The 20,279-nt window shown below is 42.2% G+C and overlaps 1 protein-coding gene across 2 annotated transcripts; it reads left to right on the forward strand.

The window, feature by feature from the left end:
* Positions 1–396: 396 nt before the first annotated feature.
* LOC106589370 (cone cGMP-specific 3',5'-cyclic phosphodiesterase subunit alpha') lies at positions 397–19,994 on the forward strand. 2 transcript variants are annotated; one of them, XM_014179255.2, is made up of 22 exons: positions 397–1,032; positions 2,355–2,507; positions 7,891–7,980; positions 8,216–8,356; positions 8,501–8,575; positions 8,689–8,756; positions 8,867–8,933; positions 9,059–9,106; positions 9,309–9,458; positions 9,563–9,706; positions 9,966–10,031; positions 10,151–10,297; positions 10,740–10,847; positions 12,759–12,868; positions 13,002–13,089; positions 13,641–13,741; positions 13,854–13,961; positions 14,114–14,177; positions 14,329–14,403; positions 14,525–14,608; positions 14,978–15,122; positions 17,993–19,994. In XM_014179255.2, the coding sequence occupies exons 1-22, from the start codon at positions 565–567 to the stop codon at positions 18,040–18,042; spliced, it is 2,550 nt and encodes an 849-aa protein (XP_014034730.1). In that variant the 5' UTR covers positions 397–564; the 3' UTR covers positions 18,043–19,994. The 2 variants fall into 2 exon arrangements, with proteins under 2 accessions (XP_014034730.1, XP_045566377.1); XM_045710421.1 differs by having other exon boundaries at positions 17,996–19,994.
* The last annotated feature ends 285 nt before the right edge of the window (positions 19,995–20,279 follow it).

Below are 20,279 nucleotides of genomic sequence, written 5' to 3' on the forward strand. Positions count from 1 at the left end.
TTTGACTGTAAATATACCGTAGGGAATTCTTATAAACACACATCACTGTAAGAGAGAGTTCTGCGGCTGGAATATTTGCTTGGAACTATAGTGGGGAACTGCAGCATTGTTCAAGATGAACTGTCCAACTATTTCCTACTCAGTGGGCCTATTGGGTAAATAGTCTATTGATGAGTCAACCATTTTGTCACAAAATGAACGTTCTGTATGTACCACAGCTGCAGCAGGAGACAGAGCTCCAACAACCTGCCTCCCTTGCCTCAGATTGGATTGTCCAATATAAAATGATCTGTGTTGGGATTTGTAGGTTAAGAAAGCTTAGGGCTTTAATTTCATGACGTCACATTAATTAGAGGACACTTTGATCCTTTCAGCCTGTAAGCCACTACATTCTGTCAGCTTGTAGCGTAGTACAGGACGTTTTGGTGATTTGTAAGGGACCACTGCAGAGAATGCACGTCGGCGCAAACGGAGGCCTCTAACTAAGCACCTTTTTCACTTCCCTTTCGACTTTCCCGGGTGATGCGTCTGTAAGAGAAGGGAGGGAAAAGCAAACAATTCAAAATGGGAGACAAGGATAGTGTGGAAAAGTACCTGGAGAACAATCCCCAGTTCGCTAAAGAGTACTTTGATAAAAAGTTGCGCCCTGAATTAATCACGACAGCGTTCACAGAAAATCTTGAGATCAAAGATCCGACTTCGTTCAAAGATGTCTCCCAAATTCAGGAGGCCAACATCATCTTTGACCTTGTCAAAGAAATGCAATCGCAAATCGTTATGGAAAAAGCATTGCACAAGGTCCTGCAGAGAGTTTGCATGATTTTGAACGCCGACCGGTGCAGTTACTTTGATCTTCGATCTAGAAACGGAATACCTGAGCTTACAACGATGCTCTTCAATGTCACTCCTAGCACCAAATTTGAGGAGAACCTCGTCAACCCCACTGGTGAGATTGTGTTTCCAATCGATATGGGTGTAGTTGGATACACAGCGCACTCCAAAAAGATGCAAAACATTCCGGATGTTACCAAGGTGAGTGCCTTTGTCAGCAGGTGCCCAACCGCCAAAGTGCGCGTAAAATTTGTACATGCGTCACCAAAGCACCCATAACATGTCCAAAAGCAGTCGCAATTTACACACAATTGTTCGTGTCAGATTCTTAAAAATGTCATTTGTTTCTCACATAAGTTAGACATTTTAATTGATGCAGATTTGGGAAGATAATTAAAGAAATATAAGTCCATGAAGTTTAATGATTGTTGTCTGTCAGCTATTTTTGTTAAATTCAATTGATGAATTTCTTGAAGGTGTTGCCTAATAGTTTTGATTATCCAGAAGTCTGACCAAGGCAAACTTCATAGTCTGATTTGGTCTACAGTAAAGTCAGCTTCAACAAGTATAAGTGAAATTACAAGTATGATGGAATGAGTAATTCATTCTAAATGTTAATGTTAACCACTTAGTTTCTACAATAAAATTATGATTTTAATGACTGTTATTCCCCTGTGTAGTGCAGAATTATAATTTTTTTTGCTATACAACTGTCATTATCTGGTTGATTTGCTAATTGAACACTTTAATTTATTATATTTGTATTATTTAATTCAAGTCATCATGATAATATATTGTATCATATTCAAAACAAAAATGTCCAGTTGTATGATTGCAAAGCTGTTGATGTTAAATTAAAGTATGGACGACTGAAGAGAAAGCAGGTTGACATTTATTGTCATGAATCTTGCCCCGGAGGCAGAACTGAGCGAGGTCTGCTAGATGGGCCAGCTGCAAAGTCAAAATTGGCTATATCGTAAAAATTCATGAAACAAAAATGAGCTTTTTGGACTTAATTTACAGTAAGGTTAGGGTTAGGCATTGGTGTAAGTCGTGTGGTTAAGGTTGGGGTTTGGTTTACATGCCTACAGGACAAGATTCATGACAAGAAATGCCAACCTGCTAAAACAAATCTGTAATTGCAATTGGTCAACATACTGTAGATTACTGGATGAACACCCTATTACATGTATAAATTAACTACAGAATTCAAGAAGGGGTTCAATCTATAGTTTTTTTAGCCAGCGTATGTCCATAGTTTTTCTCGTTTGATTAGCCCATGATATTTTCATTGATTGAAAATCATCTTTATTACTTTTGAGACAATGGTTATAGAATTGGGCCATTCACATGACATCCGTTTTGTGCGTTTCTTGTCTAGCGACTGTTAATTGTACTCAATAGGCCTTTTCACATGGCATTATCTTAGCCCAGGGCTAAGGAGGCTGTTAGCCCTGGGCTTATTGCAGTGTGAATGCAGCTAATGACTTGATCCAATATACTCTTTTCTTTTTCACTTCCAGAATAACCGCTTCAGTGACTTTGTGGACAAGCAGACAGGATACAAAACCAAAAACATGATCACATACCCCATCATGGCGGATAAAGAATGCCTTGGTGTTGTAATGGCACTAAACAAAATTGGGGCCGAAGAATTCTCAAAAGCCGACGAGGAAGTAAGTCATGAGCTCTCAAAAGAAAAATACCAGTCTTAGAAAGGTTTCTCAGTGTTAGTAATTATGGGAATAACTGTATTTTTTTCACAATGAATACATAATAGCACAATTCACACAGCACATGACATATACAGATACTGTATAGCCTACATTACCCCAGTAATCAATATTCATGATGTTAAGGCCCTATTTGGGTGGTTCTGGACCGGTTCCGACTGACATTTTGTTGGACAAATCGCTCTGTGAACGTCGTAGGGTCCCATGTCTTATAGTGTCAGAAAGCCCCATATCTCCCCTGTTCAAACAATCCTGTAGGATTCCAATAAAAAAATCAAATTAGAAATCTAAATAAAATCCTACAGGATTTTATCTAATAGGACTAGTTCCCCAATCAGATAGGATTTTTCTATTTACATTTTAGTCATTTAGCAGATAATCTTATCCAGAGAGACTTACAGTAGTGAGTGCATACATTTTCCGTGGGAATCGAACCCAAAACCCTGGCATTGGAAGTGCCATGCTCTATCAAGTTAGCCACACAGGATTCTAATTAGATTCTAATTGGATCCTTGTATTGGAATCCTGTAGAATTTCAATGTTTTTTTCTCCAATACGATTTCTATTGCTTTAGAAATAAATTGTATAGATAATTGTATAGATTGTATAGATAATTACATTACATTCTAAAGGATTTATCCTCAAAACTTGTTAATACACTATAGTTAACTTGGCAGCACCCTCCAAACCTCTTAGACAATTACCTATGAAGGCGGACAGTGAACACGTGAACTATAATAACATCATGCAACCAATATTGAACTGCCACCCTTGCCACTCGAGATGTTGACCCTATAGTGGGGAACCGCCGGCAGTGTCGCCTCTACCCAGTAGCTACTGTATCTCGTGCAGCCTCAGCCACCCAAGGTCCAAGGGACACAACGGGAGGAAACATTTGCATCTGGTGCATCTGCATCACACATTGTCAAACTTACTGAGATTGTCCGCAAGGACAGATCTCTGCACCCCCATCCCCAAATATCTTCCCACGGGGAGTGTGGGAGGGAGAAAGGGACGGAGGGGAGGGAGAAAGGGAGAAAGGGAGGGAGGGATGGAGGGAGAGGGGGGGTGGTACAACCCTGGGAAGGAGTTGGAGGTTCAATTATCTTCAGGTTTTTTATTTCCCTCTCCCTATCCCAACATAAAGAGGACAAAGGGAGTGTTCCCTTTTTTGTATGCATAGCTGTTGCATACAGTTGAAGTTGGAAGATTACATAGATTTAGGTTGACATTTCTTGTTAACAAACTATAATTTTGGTAAGTCGGTTAGGACATCTACTGTGTGCATGACACAAGTAATTTTTCCAACAATTGTTTACAGACAGATTATTTCACTTATAATTGACTGTATCACAATTCCAATTCCAATTCAGAAGTTTACATACACTAAGTTGACTGTGCAGCTTGGAAAATTTCTGAAAATGATGTCATGGCATTAGAAGCTTCTGATAGGCTAATTGACATCATTTGAGTCAATTGGAGGTGTACCTGTGGATGCATTTCAAGGTCTACCTTCAAACTCAGTGCCTCTCTGCTTGACATCATGGGAAAATCTAAAGAAATCAGTCAAGACCTCCACAAGTCTGGTTCATCCTTGGGAGCAATTTCCAAACGCCTGAAGGTACCACGTTCATCTGCACAAACAATAGTACGCAAGTATAAACACCATAAACACCTTAAACACCACCACGCAGCCGTCATACTGCTCAGGAAGGAGACGCGTTCTGTCTCCTAGAGATGAACGTACTTTGGTGCGAAAAATGCAAATCAATCCCAGAACAACAGCAAAGTACCTTGTGAAGATGCTGGAGGAAACGGGTACAAAAGTATCAATATCCACAGTAAAACGAGTCCTATATCGACATAATCTGAAAGGCCGCTCAGCAAGGAAGAAGCCACTGCTCTAAAATCGCCATAAAAAAGCCAGACTACGGTTTGCAACTGCACATGGGGACAAAGATCGTACCTTTTGGAGAAATGTCCTCTGGTCTGATGAAACAAAAATAGAACTGTTCGGCCATGACCATCATTATGTTTGGAGGAAAAAGTCGGAAGCTTGCAAGCCGAAGAACACCATCCCAACCATGAAGCACGGGGTGGCAGCATCATGTTGTGGGGGTGCTTTGCTGCAGGAGGGACTGGTGCACTTCACAAAATAGATGGCATCATGAGGAAGGAACATTATGTGGATATAGTGAAGCAACATCTCAAGACATCAGTCAGGAAGTGAAAGCTTGGTTGCAAATGGGTCTTCCAAATGGACAATGACCCCAAGCATACTTCCAAAGTTGTGGCAAAATGGCTTAAGGACAACAAAGTCAAGGTATTGGAGTGGCCATCACAAAGCCCTGACCTCAATCATATAGAAATTTTGTGGGCAGAAATGGAAAAAGTGTGAGCGAGCAAGGAGGCCTACAAACCTGACTCAGTTACACCAGCTCTGTCAGGAGGAATGGGCCAAAATTCACCCAACTTATTGTGGGAAACTTGTGGAAGGCTACCCGAAACGTTTGACCTAGGTTAAACAATTTAAAGGCAATACTACCAAATACTAATTGAGTGTATGTAAACTTCTGACCCACTGGGAATGTGATGAAAGAAATAAAAGCTAAAATAAATCATTCTCTCTACTATTATTCTGACATTTCACATTCTTAAAATAAAGTGGTGATCCTAACTGACCTAAGACAGGGAATTTTTTACTAGAATTAAATGTCAGGAATTGTGAAAAACGGAGTTTAAATGTATTTGGCTAAGGTGTATGTAAACTTCCAACTTCAACTGTATATCAAATGAAATAAATGCTTATCTTTGTGCTACTGTAGCTAAACATTTATTTTCCTTCTACTTTTTTTGCATATAAGGAATGTAAAGATTCTGTATATTCTAAGGGGAACCCCCCCCCCCCCCAAAAAAAACATATTGTGTAATTGTAACGTTGTCTATAGTATTGTAATGTCTAATTCAAAGACAAGAAGTTGCATGAATAAGCATCATATCAAATAACTCAAGTGAGTGTTGGAGAGTTTGTTGAAAAAGGTGTACTGTATTGGTAGTCAGACTGTAAATGAACTTGCAGCCTTGAATACCTCCCATATTGTGGTGGTGAATAAAACTGAAATTAATATAAAACAGTTGTTGTTTTGTACTGTAACAAATGACAACAATGACTGTAACAAATGACAACAAATGACTGTAACAAATGACAACAAACTATCATTTAATGGGTTCAATTAAGAAAATATGTTCTAGTAGGATTCTGATTGGGGTGACAAGATCCTACAATCCTATAAGAATGTTTGGTATCGATAATTCCCCACAGGATTCAATGGAGAAACACATTTTTGATATCAATAATTCCATTGTTTGTATAAATAAGTCAGGATGCTCTCGATGGTGCAGCTGTAGAACCTTTTGAGGATCTGAGGACCCATGCCAAATCTTTTCAGTCTCCTGAGGGGGAATAGGTTTTGTTGTGCCCTCTTCACGACTGTCTGGGTGTGCTTGGACCATGTTATTTTGTTGGTGATGTGGACGCCAAGGAACTTGAAGCTCTCAACCTGCTCCACTACAGCCCCGTCGATCAGAATGGGGGCGTGCTCGGTCCTCCTTTTTCTTTGTCTTGATCACGTTGAGGGAGAGGTTGTTGTCCTGGCACCACACGGCCAGGTCTCTGACCTCCTCCCTATAGACTGTCTCATTGTTGTCGGTGATCAGGCCTAACACTGCTGTGTCATCGGCAAACTTGATGATGGTGTTGGAGTCGTGCCTGGTCAAGCAGTCATGAGTGAACAGGGAGTACAGGAGGGGACTGAGCATGCACCCCTGAGGGGCCCCCGTGTTGAGGATCAGCGTGGCTAATTTGTTGTTCCTTACCATCTGGGGGGCGGCCCATGAGGAAGTCCAGGATCCAGTTGCAGAGGGAGGTTTTTAGTCCCAGGGTCCTTAGCTTAGTGATGAGCTATGTGAGGGTACTATGGTGTTGAACGCTGAGCTGTAGTCAATGAATAGCATTCTCACATAAGTGTTCCTTTTGTCCAGGTGGGAATGGGCAGTGTTGAGTGGAATAGAGATTGTATCATCTGTGGCTCTGTTGGGGCGGTATGCAAATTGGGGTGGGTGTAGGTTTTCTGGGAGAATGGTGTTGATATGAGCCTTTACCAGCCTTTCAAAGCACTTCATGGCTACAGACGTGAGTACTACGGGTCGATAATAATTTAGACAGGTTACCTTAGTGTTCTTGGGCACAGGGACTATGGTGGTCTACTTGAAACATGTTGGTATTACAGACTCAGTCAGGGACAGGTTGAAATTGTCAGTGAAGACACTTGCCAGTTGGTTAGCGCATGCTCGGAGTACACGTCCTGGTAATCCATCTGGCCCTGCGGCCTTGTGAATGTTGACCTGTTTAAAGGTCTTACTCACATCAGCAATGGAGAGTGTGATCACACAGTCATCCGGAACAGCTGGTGCTCTCATGCATGTTTCAGTGTTACTTGCCTCGAACCGAGCATATAAGTAATTTAGCTCGTCTGGTAGGTTTGTGTCGCTGGGCAGCTCGCAGTCTGTAATAGTTTGCAAGCCCTGCCACATCCGACGAGCGTCAGAGCCGGTGTAGTACGATTCAATCTTAGAGTTACGGGATCGTAAAACGGCGGCCATCTCCATCGGCGCCATTATCAAATTATTATTATTGAATTATTCCTGGTATAGAAACTTGATCCATTTTCTGGAAAATAGTAATCCCTTAACTGTCACTAATTATGATCATATTTATTTTACAGTTATAAGAAACGTGAAATCTTATATTAAGTCATTTATAATGTGATTGTTGCTATATTTAGAAAGCATTTCAGTCATTTCAAGCCCTAATGCCCGACTTTTTCTAAATAGGAAGAAAATCATATACTGTATGATTTTTCATATTTTCATAATGTTTGTACTATGTACTTGAGCTTGTGTCCTAAAAAGTGAGTACACCACAGCCATTAATAACTATTTTTACTAGAAAGGTGAGTTCCAGACCTTTATAAATCAATGCAACATTACCAGTTTTTGTTTATGACCAACTCATGAAAAATAATTACGTTTTGGTATGTCTATTTAGGCGGAAATAATTGTTTTGCCATATAATTCAACTGTTTAAAAGCCACACTGATACTGCCACAAAACTATTAGGGGCTCTCTAGATCATGAGAGGTGGCGATACTGCATAGTCAATGTTAGCACGGTGTGAGGGATGTGGGACATCAGTAGTCTGGATGTCACATCAGATGAATGCTTGTCTGCTGTACTGATGATTGATTTCATTGGATTTGGTTTTCAGCTCTGGAACAAGTACATGGTCTTTGCACACGTCATTGCCCTGCAGCATCACACTGCATACATGTTCAACGTGGAATCCAGAAGGAGTCAGGTAAGAACCCAGTGAACCCCATCATTCAACATGAGCTGTCCGTCAACTGTGTCAATCATGCTGGCCCTTGAATACAAAGACACAGTTCACCAAGGTAATTTTCTATTAGTGTCTGACACAAGAATAAGATGATAAGATAAATCAGTTAAAGTTTCCTGTAAAGCCATGTTATTCCATTATAACAGTTTCCCTAAAAAAAAAACTAATATCCATTTTTCTCCATTTGTTTCACTAGGTACTTCTGTGGTCTGCCAGCAAAGTGTTTGAAGAGTTGACAGACATTGAGAGACAGTTCCACAAAGCTCTGTACACTGTGAGAATCTACCTCAATTGTGAAAGATACTCCGTAGGCCTCTTGGACATGACCAAAGAGAAGGTTTGTTACTAGTGTATAATATTCTGAGGCATATTGCTGTTTTGTCACTGTCCTGATGTGGGTGCCATTTTGGATCTTCTCCCTCTGTGGTTTCTAAATGGGAACACTGAAGTCCTTATTGCTGTCTTCCCTCTCTTCATGCAGGAGTTCTACGATGAGTGGCCAGTGAAGCTGGGAGACGTACCGCCATACAGCGGACCGAAGACCCCCGACGGAAGGGTGAACATACATTTTCCTTTGATATGATTTTCACCAAGCATTCTGCTCTTTCCTCTACTGCCTTGTCTATGGCACAGTCACAGCCGGTGAATGTTGTTCTGTTGCGTCTGCAGGAAGTCATCTTCTACAAGATTATTGACTATCTCTTAGAAGGACCCAAAGAGGAAATCAAAGTCATACCGTAAATACCAGTAGCTTCTTGTTAGAAATCATGAATTATTATTATTATGCTCTCTGAATGAACAAAAACCTATCACTCACTCTCTTACTCTCTCCCTCTGTTCCATGCAGGGGACCTCCTATTGACCACTGGGCCCTGGTCAGTGGGCTCCCCACCTATGTTTCTGAGAATGGCTATGTAAGTTGATGTGAAAAAGTGCATGTAGTCCATACATTAACCACAGACGATATACTATCCACAAGCATGTAGGGCCTACTGTAGACAGGGATTTTACTGAAATATGTACTCTTCTTCCCCTGCAGATTTGTAACATGATGAATGTTGGCGCTGATGAGTACTTCACCTTCCAGGTGAGGAGTATGGGCCCCAATTGGATGGATGGTATTAAGTTTAGGATGACCTTGGTGTTACAATATATCGAGTCCTCAGCAACACGTGCTATTTGAAGAGGACCACCAGCCCTCAGATTGATGTTGTATTCCTAAAATGCAATATTCTAGGGATAATTCTCAAAGTGTTCACTAATCGACTTCATGCTGCTTTGTCTTTCAGAAAGAGGCTGTGGATGAGTCAGGTTTCGTCATCAAGAACGTCTTGTCCCTTCCCATCGTCAACAAAAAGGAAGAAATCGTGGGTATTGCCACTTTCTTCAACAGGAAAGATGGTAAACCATTCGATGAGCACGACGAACAGATCACTGAGGTGAGTGCATAGACATCAGTCATATCAACCACTTCACTCATAAATTCTGTCATGGGTTACATGTGAATGCAAGAGGTGGTAAATATCTGTCTGCATTGTTCCAGGCCCTCACTCAGTTCCTGGGATGGTCGGTGCTCAACTGCGACACGTACGACAGACTAAACAGGATGGAGTGGAGAAAGGACATCGCCCAGGAGATGCTCATGTGTCAGACCAGATGCACTAACACTGAAATGCAGAGTATCCTGGTGAGCCCTGAGACATGTTAGACCATAGACCTTAAAGACAGCGGAGATTCACAGAGGAAACTAGCCTCATGGGACAAACCTTTGATACTCTTTTCTCTTTCAGCTTATAAAAATAAATATAAATAGAATTAGTGTGCGACTCTCTTTATTTTCATAGCTTATAGTTTATCCGCCGTTAGTCAGTACCTCTACATAGAATCATTTTCTCTGGGTGTGCACCAGCTCGTGTTTTTTATTTGACTCTTTTCTCTTTCCACAGAACACAAAGGAGAAGTTTGATGCCGAACCAGAGGACTGTGACCAGAAAGAGATGTACAAACTCTTGGTAAGACCATGTATAAGACTGTCAGTGAAAGTGGGTAGAGACACAACGATAATGTGGCCCAGAGTGGTGTTTGAAGGATCAATCAATAAATATATGGTTATTATTTTGCCCTTCTGTAGAGATCAAACTGCCCTGTGGCCGTAGATGTAGACCTGCTGCTGTTCTCCTTCAGTGACTTCCCTGTGACAGAGCACGGCCTCATCATGTGTGGAATTCGCTGCTTCTTTGAGCTGAACGTGGTGGAGAAGTTCAAAGTGCCCGCAGAGGTCAGTCATGAAGCCCCTGACTAGTAAAACAATCATGTTCATTTAGAAGTATTTATTTTGTTGTAACCTCAGCATTATACATTACATGTCCCCAGAATGCATGACTCAATATATTAACAAAGCATTTGCCTTTTCGGTATCTAATTTATTTTGTTGAGCCTAATGTTTTCTAAATACAAGGCCATGTCCTACTGGTTTGGTCATATAGAGCAGTGGTTCCCAACCAGGGGCACTAGGACCATCCACATGGGATACTTGAGAAGACTCATGAGACCATAGGCCTACTGGTAAAATGCACATGAGGGGGTACTTCAGGGGTACTCCGGGCAGAGCCAAATTCTGTTGGTGGTACAGTAACCAAAAAAGGTTGGGAACCACTGATATAGATCATTAGTGAAGTGTCCCTCATGTCTAATTGTTTCCTCTCCACATGTACAACCAGACCCTGACCCGATGGATGTACACTGTCCGAAAAGGTTACCGTGACATCACCTACCACAACTGGAGACACGGCTTCAATGTGGGCCAGACCATGTTCTGTCTTCTACAGGTGAGTCCCTTTACTCCTACAGTACCAATAATATCACCTGATACCTACAGTGCCATAAAAAAGTATTTTCCCCCTTTCTGATTTTCTCAATTTTTTCAAATTTTTGAAACTGTTATCAGATCTTCAACCAAAATGTAATATTAAATAAAGGGAACCTGAGTTTACAAAATATATATATATATTTTTTTAATTAACAAAGTTATGCAACACCCAATTCCCCTGTGTGAAAATGTAATTGCCCCCTTACACTCAATAACTGGTTGTGCCCCTTACACTCAATAACTGGTTGTGCCACCTTACACTCAATAACTGGTTGTGCCACCTTTAGCTGCAATGACTGCAACCAAACGCTTCCTGTAGTTGTTGATCAGTCTCTCACATCGCTGTGGAGGAATTTTGGTCCACTCTTCCATGCAGAACTGCTTTAACTCAGCGACATTTATGGGTTTTCCAGCATGAACTGCTCGTTTCAAGTCCTGCTACAACATCTCAATTGGGATTCGGTCTGGACTTTCACTAGGCCATTGCAAAACTTCACATTTGTTACTTTTTAACCATTTTCAGACTTGATTGTGCGTTTTGGATCATTGTCTTGCTGTATGACCCAGCTGTGCTTCAGCTTCAGCTCACAATTGGATGGCCTGACATTCTCCTGTAGAATTCTCTGACACAGAGCAGAATTCATGGTTCCTTCTATTAAGGCAAGTCATCCAGGTCCTGAGGCAGCAAAGCATCCCCAAACTATCACACTACCACCACCATGCTTAACCGTTGGTATAAGGTTCTTACTGTGGAATGCAGTGTTTAGTTTTCGCCAGACATAATGGGACCCATCTCATCCAAAAGGTTTACTCAAGTTTGTCAAAAAGCACCTGGATGATCATCAAGACCCTTGAAAGAATGTTCTATGGACAGATGAGTCAAAAGTATAACTTTTTGGACAACATGAGCACCACTATGCCTTTGGTTGGAGTCATTGCAGCTAAAGGTGTCACAACCAGTGTAAGGGGGCAATTACCTTTTCCCACAGGGGCATTGGGTGTTGCATAACTTTGTTTATGAAATAAATATGTAATTGTTGTGTTATTTGTTCACTCAGGTTCCCTTTACCTAATAGTCGGTTTTGGTTGAAGATCTAATAACATTATGTATAAAAAAAATATGCAAAAGTGGAGAAAATTAGAAATGGGGAAAATACTTTTTCACAGCATTGTGCATGGCTAAGTGTAGATTGTGCAGAATAACTGGGCATTAAATCCCCAAAAGAAGAGTTCAAAGTTCCTAATTGTTTAGAGAAACATTGATGCTGCCAACTACAGGCTGCCCACTAATGATAATGGATCTATCACCTCACACACCCATTTTGTTCGATAGTGGATTACCCCACCCCTCCCATTTTGTTTGATAGTGGATTACCCCACCCCTCCCATTTTGTTCGATAGTGGATTACCCCACCCCTCCCATTTTGTTCGATAGTGGAATACCCCACCCCTCCCATTTTGTTCGATAGTGGATTACCCCACCCCTCCCATTTTGTTCGATAGTGGATTACCCCACCCCTCCCATTTTGTTCGATAGTGGATTACCCCACCCCTCCCATTTTGTTCGATAGTGGATTACCCCACCCCTCCCATTTTGTTCGATAGTGGATTACCCCACCCCTCCCATTTTGTTCGATAGTGGATTACCCCACCCCTCCCATTTTGTTCGATAGTGGATTACCCCACCCCTCCCATTTTGTTCGATAGTGGATTACCCCACCCCTCCCATTTTGTTCGATAGTGGATTACCCCACCCCTCCATTTTGTTCGATAGTGGATTACCCCACCCCTCCCATTTTGTTCGATAGTGGATTACCCCACCCCTCCCATTTTGTTTGATAATGAATCAGCCCACCCTTTTGCTTCACAGACTGGCAGGCTGAGGAAATATTACTCTGACCTGGATGCCTTTGCCATGGTGGCTGCTGCATTCTGCCACGATATTGACCACAGGGGGACCAACAACTTATATCAGACAAAGTAAGACCCCCTCCGTTTACCTATGAGCACTCAAACCACTCCCTAAATAATCACTGTTTAGTTGTCTGCTCTTGGTTTGGAAGGTGTTGTTTGGGGTCTAACGATTGTGTTACCCCCTCTCTCTGACCTGCAGGAGTGGATCGCCTTTAGCCAAACTGCACGGATCCTCCATCATGGAGAGGCACCATCTGGAATATAGCAAGACGCTCATGGCTGAGGAGGTTCGAGACCCAGACTCCTGTTACGGCTGTGGCCAAAATGGCACCCTGTTCCCTATTACATTTGAGTAATTTAGCAAACGCTCTTATCCAGAGCGACTTACAGTAGTGAGTGCATACAATTTTGCCAGTTATCAGTTGCCGCCTTCATCCACCTTTCCAGACGTTTGGGAGATAGGACTCCTGTATCCGCCTTGCCAGCCGTTGAGGACTTGTGGCTTTGTAATTGGAGTTGTCCATCTCCTAGACTGGCTGCACACCAGGGTTTGAGAGCCCAGTCTACCCTATATTTTCCTGTAACCCTGGGTGGGGGCCCTAACCGGGTGCTGTCAGCCAGAGCCAGCTGAGCCCGAGATTCGCGTGGGGCAGGGGAGTCACTCCCTGAGGTAGCATGCAAGGCAGAGCAGAGCAAAATAAGGGAAGTCAGAGCAAAGCAAGCATGGCAAAGCTATGCTACCCGCTACCCCTACATAGCGCACTACTTTTGGCCAGCGTTTGCATACAAGGTAATTGTGGGAGTTGAATTCTTACCTTTTTCTCTACTCCCCCTTCAGAGCCTGAACATCTTTGTGAATCTCCAGAAGCGTCAGTTTGAGACTGTACAGCACTTGTTTGACGTCTGCATCATTGCCACTGATCTGGCCTTGTACTTCAAGTGGGTTTTTACAATTGTTATGGTCTCTGATATAGCTGCTTTTAAGTATACTGAATCAGTATCACTTTTCATGTGTGCAATGTTCTAACTTGACTGTTGGTCTGGCCCCCAGAAAAAGAACAATGTTCCAGAATATTGTGAACGCCACTGAGCCAATGGAAACCGAGAAGGACAAAATCGAGCATATTTCCAACAACGCCATCAGGAAGGAAATTATCATGTGAGTAGGAATGTTCTTCTTTCCTCCATCTCAGGGATTTGCTACACTTGAGGCAGTTGTCCACTTTTCTTAAAGTGCACATTGTGGCAGTTCTCGGGATTTCTTACATAGTATGAAATAATATAACAATACTGTCCCTTCTTGTGTATCAGGGCCATGATGATGACAGGTTGTGACTTGTCTGCCATCACCAAACCATGGGAGGTCCAGAGCAAGGTGGATACTATATCTGTCCACCATGTCTTGAAACAAAACACAGCAAAAAAAATATATATCCCAGTTCCCTCAAGACAATATAGACCACAGGATGCTCTGATGTTTAAGTAAGTACTGATACAATCTTTTCTATGAATTCTCTACCTCCTAGGTGGCTCTAATGGTCGCAGCTGAGTTCTGGGAGCAAGGTGACTTGGAAAGGACCGTTCTCGATCAGCAACCCATTGTGAGTTTGTGAAGACAACCTCTGTTTCTTTACAATATACTGTGTGTTTATAGAGTAATCATACATTTTTGTTAGTTCTCTGTTTGAGTTGATCTTCCCCATTCGTTTCATTGATCCTCAGCCCATGATGGACAGAAACTGTGCAGCGGAGTTACCCAAGATGCAGTGCGGTTTCATTCAGTTTGTGTGTTCGTTCGTATACAAGGTAACTGCCTGGCTGGTTGAAGCTCAACCAAGCCATGTTTTGTGTCTTAATTCATTGGGATCTGTTGATTTAGAAAGAACTCAGCTTGTGTTATTTGTCATTAGGTATAATGTTCCATCAATTGTTTTTGGAAACGGAATCATCCTTCGAAAAATAGATGATCAGTTTCTCTGTGAACCATCACTGTCATCTTCAGTGAGGAAGTCATCCAGTTTAGACCACCATGAGTGACCAGTAGGCCTATCCATCTCCAAGTTTGCATCCGCTGAACTCCACAGCAGGAATGATTGCACCGTGAGGAATATGTCAGGTTGAGTGACTGTCCCGGGCACGGGAATGCTTGCAATAATGGGGCCTAAATGTGTGCAGGAATTCTCGAGGTTCCACGTAGAGATCACCCCAATGTTTGATGGGCTGAACAACAACCTAAAGAACTGGAAAGAGCTGGCCGACATCCACGCCGCCAAGATGGCGGCCATTGAAGAAGAGAAAAAGAAGATTGAAGCGCCAGCAGGTAACATTTGAAATACAGTCAGGTCTCAGCCAAGAAATCAGGGCTGGAGTCAATTTTGAATGAAATTCAATTCAACCCATGAATTGAAATTGTATTTTGAATTGAATTTACAAGAGTGTACACAAAACATTAGGAACACCTTCCCTTTTGCCCTAAGAACAGCCTCAATTCATTGGGGCATGGACTCTACAAGGTGTCGAAAGGGATGTTCCACAGGGATGCTGGCCCATGTTGACGCCAATGCTTCCCACAGTTTTGTCAAGTTGGCTGGATGTCCATTGGGTGGGGGACCATTCTTGATACACACGGGAAACTGTTGAGCATGAAAAACCCAGCAGAATTGCAGTTCTTGACACACTCAAAACAGTGCACCTGACACCTACTACCCCCTAGGCAAGTCAGTTAATAAGAACAAATTCCTATTTACAATGACGGCCTACCAGGAAACAGTGGGTTAACTGCCTTGTTCAGGGGCAGAACAACATATATTTACATTGTCAGCTCAGCTCAGCGATTCGATCCAGCAACCTTTCGGTTACTGGCCCAATGCTCACCCTCTGAATGGCACACATGCACAATCCATGTCTCAATTGTTTCAAGGCTTAAAAAACCTTCTTTAACCTGTCTCCTCCCCTTCATTTACATTGATTGAAGTGGATTTAACAAGTGACATCATTATGGGATCATAGATTTCACCTGGATTCACTTGGTTAGTCTATGTCATGGAAAGAGCACATGTTCCTAATGTTTTGTCCACTCAGTGTATGTGCACTCAAAAAAATAATCATTTGTATAAGATAAGATACACTATATCTAAAAAAGTATGTGGACACCCCTTCAAATTAGTGTATTCGGCTATTTCAACCACACCCGTAGCTGACAGGTGTATAAAATCGAGCACACAGCCATGCAATCTCCATAGACAAACATTGGCAGTAGAATGGACTTATTGAAGAGCTCAATGACTTTCAATGTGGCACCATCATAGGATGCCACCTTTCCTACAAGTCAGTTCGTCAAATTTCTGGCCTGCTAGAGCTGCCCAGGTCAACTGTAAGGGCTATTATTGTGATGTGGAAATGTCAAGGTGCAACAATGGCTCAGGCGCAAAGTGGTAGGCCACACAAGCTCACAGAACGGGATTGCCGAGTGCTGAAGCGTGGAGCGTGTAAAAATCGTCGGTCCTCAGTTCCAAACTGCCTCTGGAAGCAACTTCAGCACAAGAACTGTTCGTCGGGAGCTTTATGAAATGCGTTTCCATGGCCGAGCAGCCGACACATGCCTAAGATCACCATGCACAATGCCAAGCTGTCGGCTGGAGTGGTGTAAAGCTCGCCGCCATTGGACTGGAGCAGTGGAAACGCGTTCTCTGGGGTGATGAATCAAGCTTCACCATCTGGCAGTCCGACGGACGAATCTGGCTTTGGCGGATGCCAGGAGAATGCTACCTGCCCAAATGCATACTGCCAACTGTAAAGTTTGATGGAGGAGGAATAATGGTCTGGGGCTGTTTTTAAGGGTTCGGGCTAGGCCCCTTAGTTCCAGTGAAGAGAAATCTTAACGCGACAGCATACAATGGCATTCTAGACGATTCTGTGCTTCCAACTTTGTGGCAACAGTTTGGGGAAGGCCCTTTCCTGTTTCAGCATGACAATGCCCCCGTGCACAAAGCAAAGTCCATACAGAAATGCTTTGTCGAGATCGGTGTGGAAGAACTTGACTGGCCTGCACAGAGCCCTGACCTCAACCCCATCGAACACCTTTGGGATGAATTGGTATGCCGACTGCGAGCCAGGCCTAATCGCCCAAAATCAGTGACGACCTCACTAATGCTCTTGTGGCGGAATAGAAGCAAGTCTCAGCAATGTACCAACATCTAGTGGAAAGCCTTCCCAGAAGAGTGGAGGCTGTTATAGCAGCAACGGGGGACTAGCTCCATATTAATGACCATGATTTTGGAATGAGATGTTCGAAGAGCAGGTGTCCACATACTTTTGATCAAGTGGTATAGTACTTTTTTAATCCCCCCAAAAGGTGCTTAATAAAGTGATATTTATTGAATTAAATTTGCAGTTGCTACAACCATTTGTGGACTTATAAATTAATGATATATAGCCATTGATTCTTGAAGAATATAACTTATAAATGCCCTATGAGCTTAGTTCAACTGTTATACCCCATCAGAAACCAACATATAAGCTGGCTTTGCTCCAATGTTTGTAAACAAAGTAAATGTAACAAACACTGCCTAGCCTCAAAACATGGTTAAAAGTATAATTGTGATATCATAGATAGTCAGTCCTTGCATCCATAGCTCTGTTAATGAATTTCAGAGTGGTAACATTTCTCCAGCCCCGTCCCTCAGCTTTTTACCGTAACAGGGGCGAGGTGTACGCTTTGCCATTGTTTCAAGTGCTGATTGCCACTTTAATATAAATGACATTCTATTGTGGCCAATTCTTTTTCTAATTCAACAATTGAATTACAATTAAAGGGCTATTTGGAGAATGGACCCAACCCTGCAAGATACACTATTGTTCAATCTCCCAAGAAATGGGAACACTGGTAAATAGCCTACCATTCTTTTAGACACAGTGCCTGAGGCTTGTCCATGCACACAGATGCCAAGCCACCAGTGGCACAGCAGGCCACCGGACAGTTTTTTTTGACAGGCCTGGGCTAGACATGTCAGACAGGGCTGAAAATGGACCAGCCCATCTGGCATTTGCCCAAATTGCCAGATGGCCAGTCCGCCCCTGAGGTTACCTTAGTTAAGTTATCATCAAACTAAGACCACCTTCTTACTCTTTATCTTGCTGCTTGCTGTCTTGCTATGCATGTTGTTGCTGTCTTGCTTTCTGTTTGAACAGTAGAGGAGGCAGCAGAGGTTGGAAAGTCCAAGACCTGCACCATCGCCTAACCTCCTGGATTGTGCCCCAGTCCTGGCCGTGTGTGAGAGGATCCCTGGGCGCAGCAAGCAGTCAGTGGGGAGACCGTGTGAAGATGTGTCCCTGTGTGGACTGACTTAATCACTTCCCCTCATTCTCAGGACTTGATAAGCCAATCCTGATGGATCAACACACTCATGGCAGATGTACCAGCAGCTGGTGCATTACCATATCTTGACAGCGCACTTAAAGTAGAGCTTATCTTTCACAGATCACTATAGGTACGACTTTATCGACAACTAACATAATCCAAGTAATGAAACAAACATTACATCTTAACATCTGTCATATACTGTATTTTAATTTATTTAGACATGTATTCTGCTTTGGGAAATATCTACCTGTACATGCTTATCCATACTCTGATGATCCATAAAGATATTAGGGGGACAGTTCAGTGGACAAAGTTTTCTGACTGAGCTGTTTTATTAGAACAGGAAAACTCATTTCAAGAACAAATATGAGTGGGAAATAACACCAACAAATTCTGTTGAAAGGCAGTCACTGTTCATTTAGAATTATTTACTGTAAGAGCACAAGCCTTTTCCCATAACTCAAACTTTAAACTTGTTTTAGCAAATGACAATTGACTTTACCGAGGGCTAATAATAATAGCGATGCTCAAAATGTGTACACACTCCTGAGCCTTGTGAGGTTACATTTATGTTAATATGCAAAGTATATATTTTTTGATTGTCAGAGATTTTCTACTTCATGTATTTTAAGAGTGGAGCTGAGTCAGTTCAAAGCCTAAGTCTTTAGATTGTATGGACTGATATGGTTCGAAGTCACATTTGAGCATCAGGTATCCATTGCAAACTTTGTGTACAATTGTAAACTGCACATTTCCCCAATAACTTGAAAATGTAATATATATGACGATAATATATTTGTGTATCATAAATTGCAATTCAATAACCTTAAAAAAAAAATGGAGATTATGCTACTGTATCATGTATGTTTATGCTCGAAAGAAATGTAGTTCATCACATAAGTGTAAAATATGTGAAAATGAAACCTACAATCCCCCCTCCCAAATTGTTTTGCTTGCTATTAGGAGGCAATCCTTGGAAACGCCCCATCAGCGTCGTAAATATCTTCAGGTACCTGACCATAAGATGATTTGATGGGATTGAGTTTACTTGTCAGTCGGCTTTTGAGATCTGCACAGCTTGAAACTTTAAATACCCTACTTACTGTAGATAAAGCAGGCTACCCGAAGTCTTATGTCTGTGTGTGTGAAAGGCATCATGTTTGTTTGATGGGGACAAGCCTGCAATGTGGCCTCAGTCAGGCCAAAGTTCCTCTTCTCTTCGTTTGACCATTTGGGGCTTATTTGAGGACCGGTGTAAAATTAATTTAAAGCAACAGTGAGAAAGTGAATTGATGAAGCCAACTGAATTGCAACGGGATTTCCATTAAGAAAAACTCCTTAGAAATCCTGCCAAGCAAGCTCCGTTTGACCTACTGTAACAGGTGACCAAGACATCTGCGGAGACATCCGATAGTAGCCCTAAGCAGGAAACACAGGGCAAAGTTTGACTTCCTTGCTTATGCAACGTGCCCTCGCTAAATCAATGGAAAAATCAATCAAGATCAGTAATCCAATGAGGTTGGCTTTGACAGCCACTCTACATCTCAAATGGATTCTCTGAATTTCTGTTCCTAGAGCTGCTAGGCAGGGCAGGCTGCTTGGATTTGGGCTCCACAATGGGATAAGGCGAACAGTATGAGAAGCAGTGTGGGAAAGTGACAATCTATTCTGCGCATACGTTTAAAGGACACAAAATGTATATCTACTAATTCTATTGCGTTATCAATGAGAGATTAGAATTTGACATTTGATGTCTGATGAAACGAATTCTACTTATGTACGTGTCATAAGATGTAACATGTTAACAAAATAAAGGCATTCATCAAAGTCTGTGGGATTCTTGTCACATTCTTTAAACTTGCCCACTGAATTGAACAATTTCACCCACTACCCTTGAAATGGAATAGCACATTGATATACAGTAGACACAGGACTAACCTGAAACACTTTGGGATAGACAGTCCTCATGACTCCTGTATCGTGCATGGAGATTACCCTATAAAGCTGGATTAGCCCTGGGAAAAGAAGATCAGCCAATTGCGTTGCTGTCAAGACCAATGCACTTTGACACACTTTGAGTAAGCACCTTGAGCGATGTCTGCATGAGGTATTTCC

This window comes from Salmo salar, chromosome ssa28 (assembly GCF_905237065.1).
Source record: "Salmo salar chromosome ssa28, Ssal_v3.1, whole genome shotgun sequence".
NCBI lineage: Eukaryota > Metazoa > Chordata > Actinopteri > Salmoniformes > Salmonidae > Salmo > Salmo salar.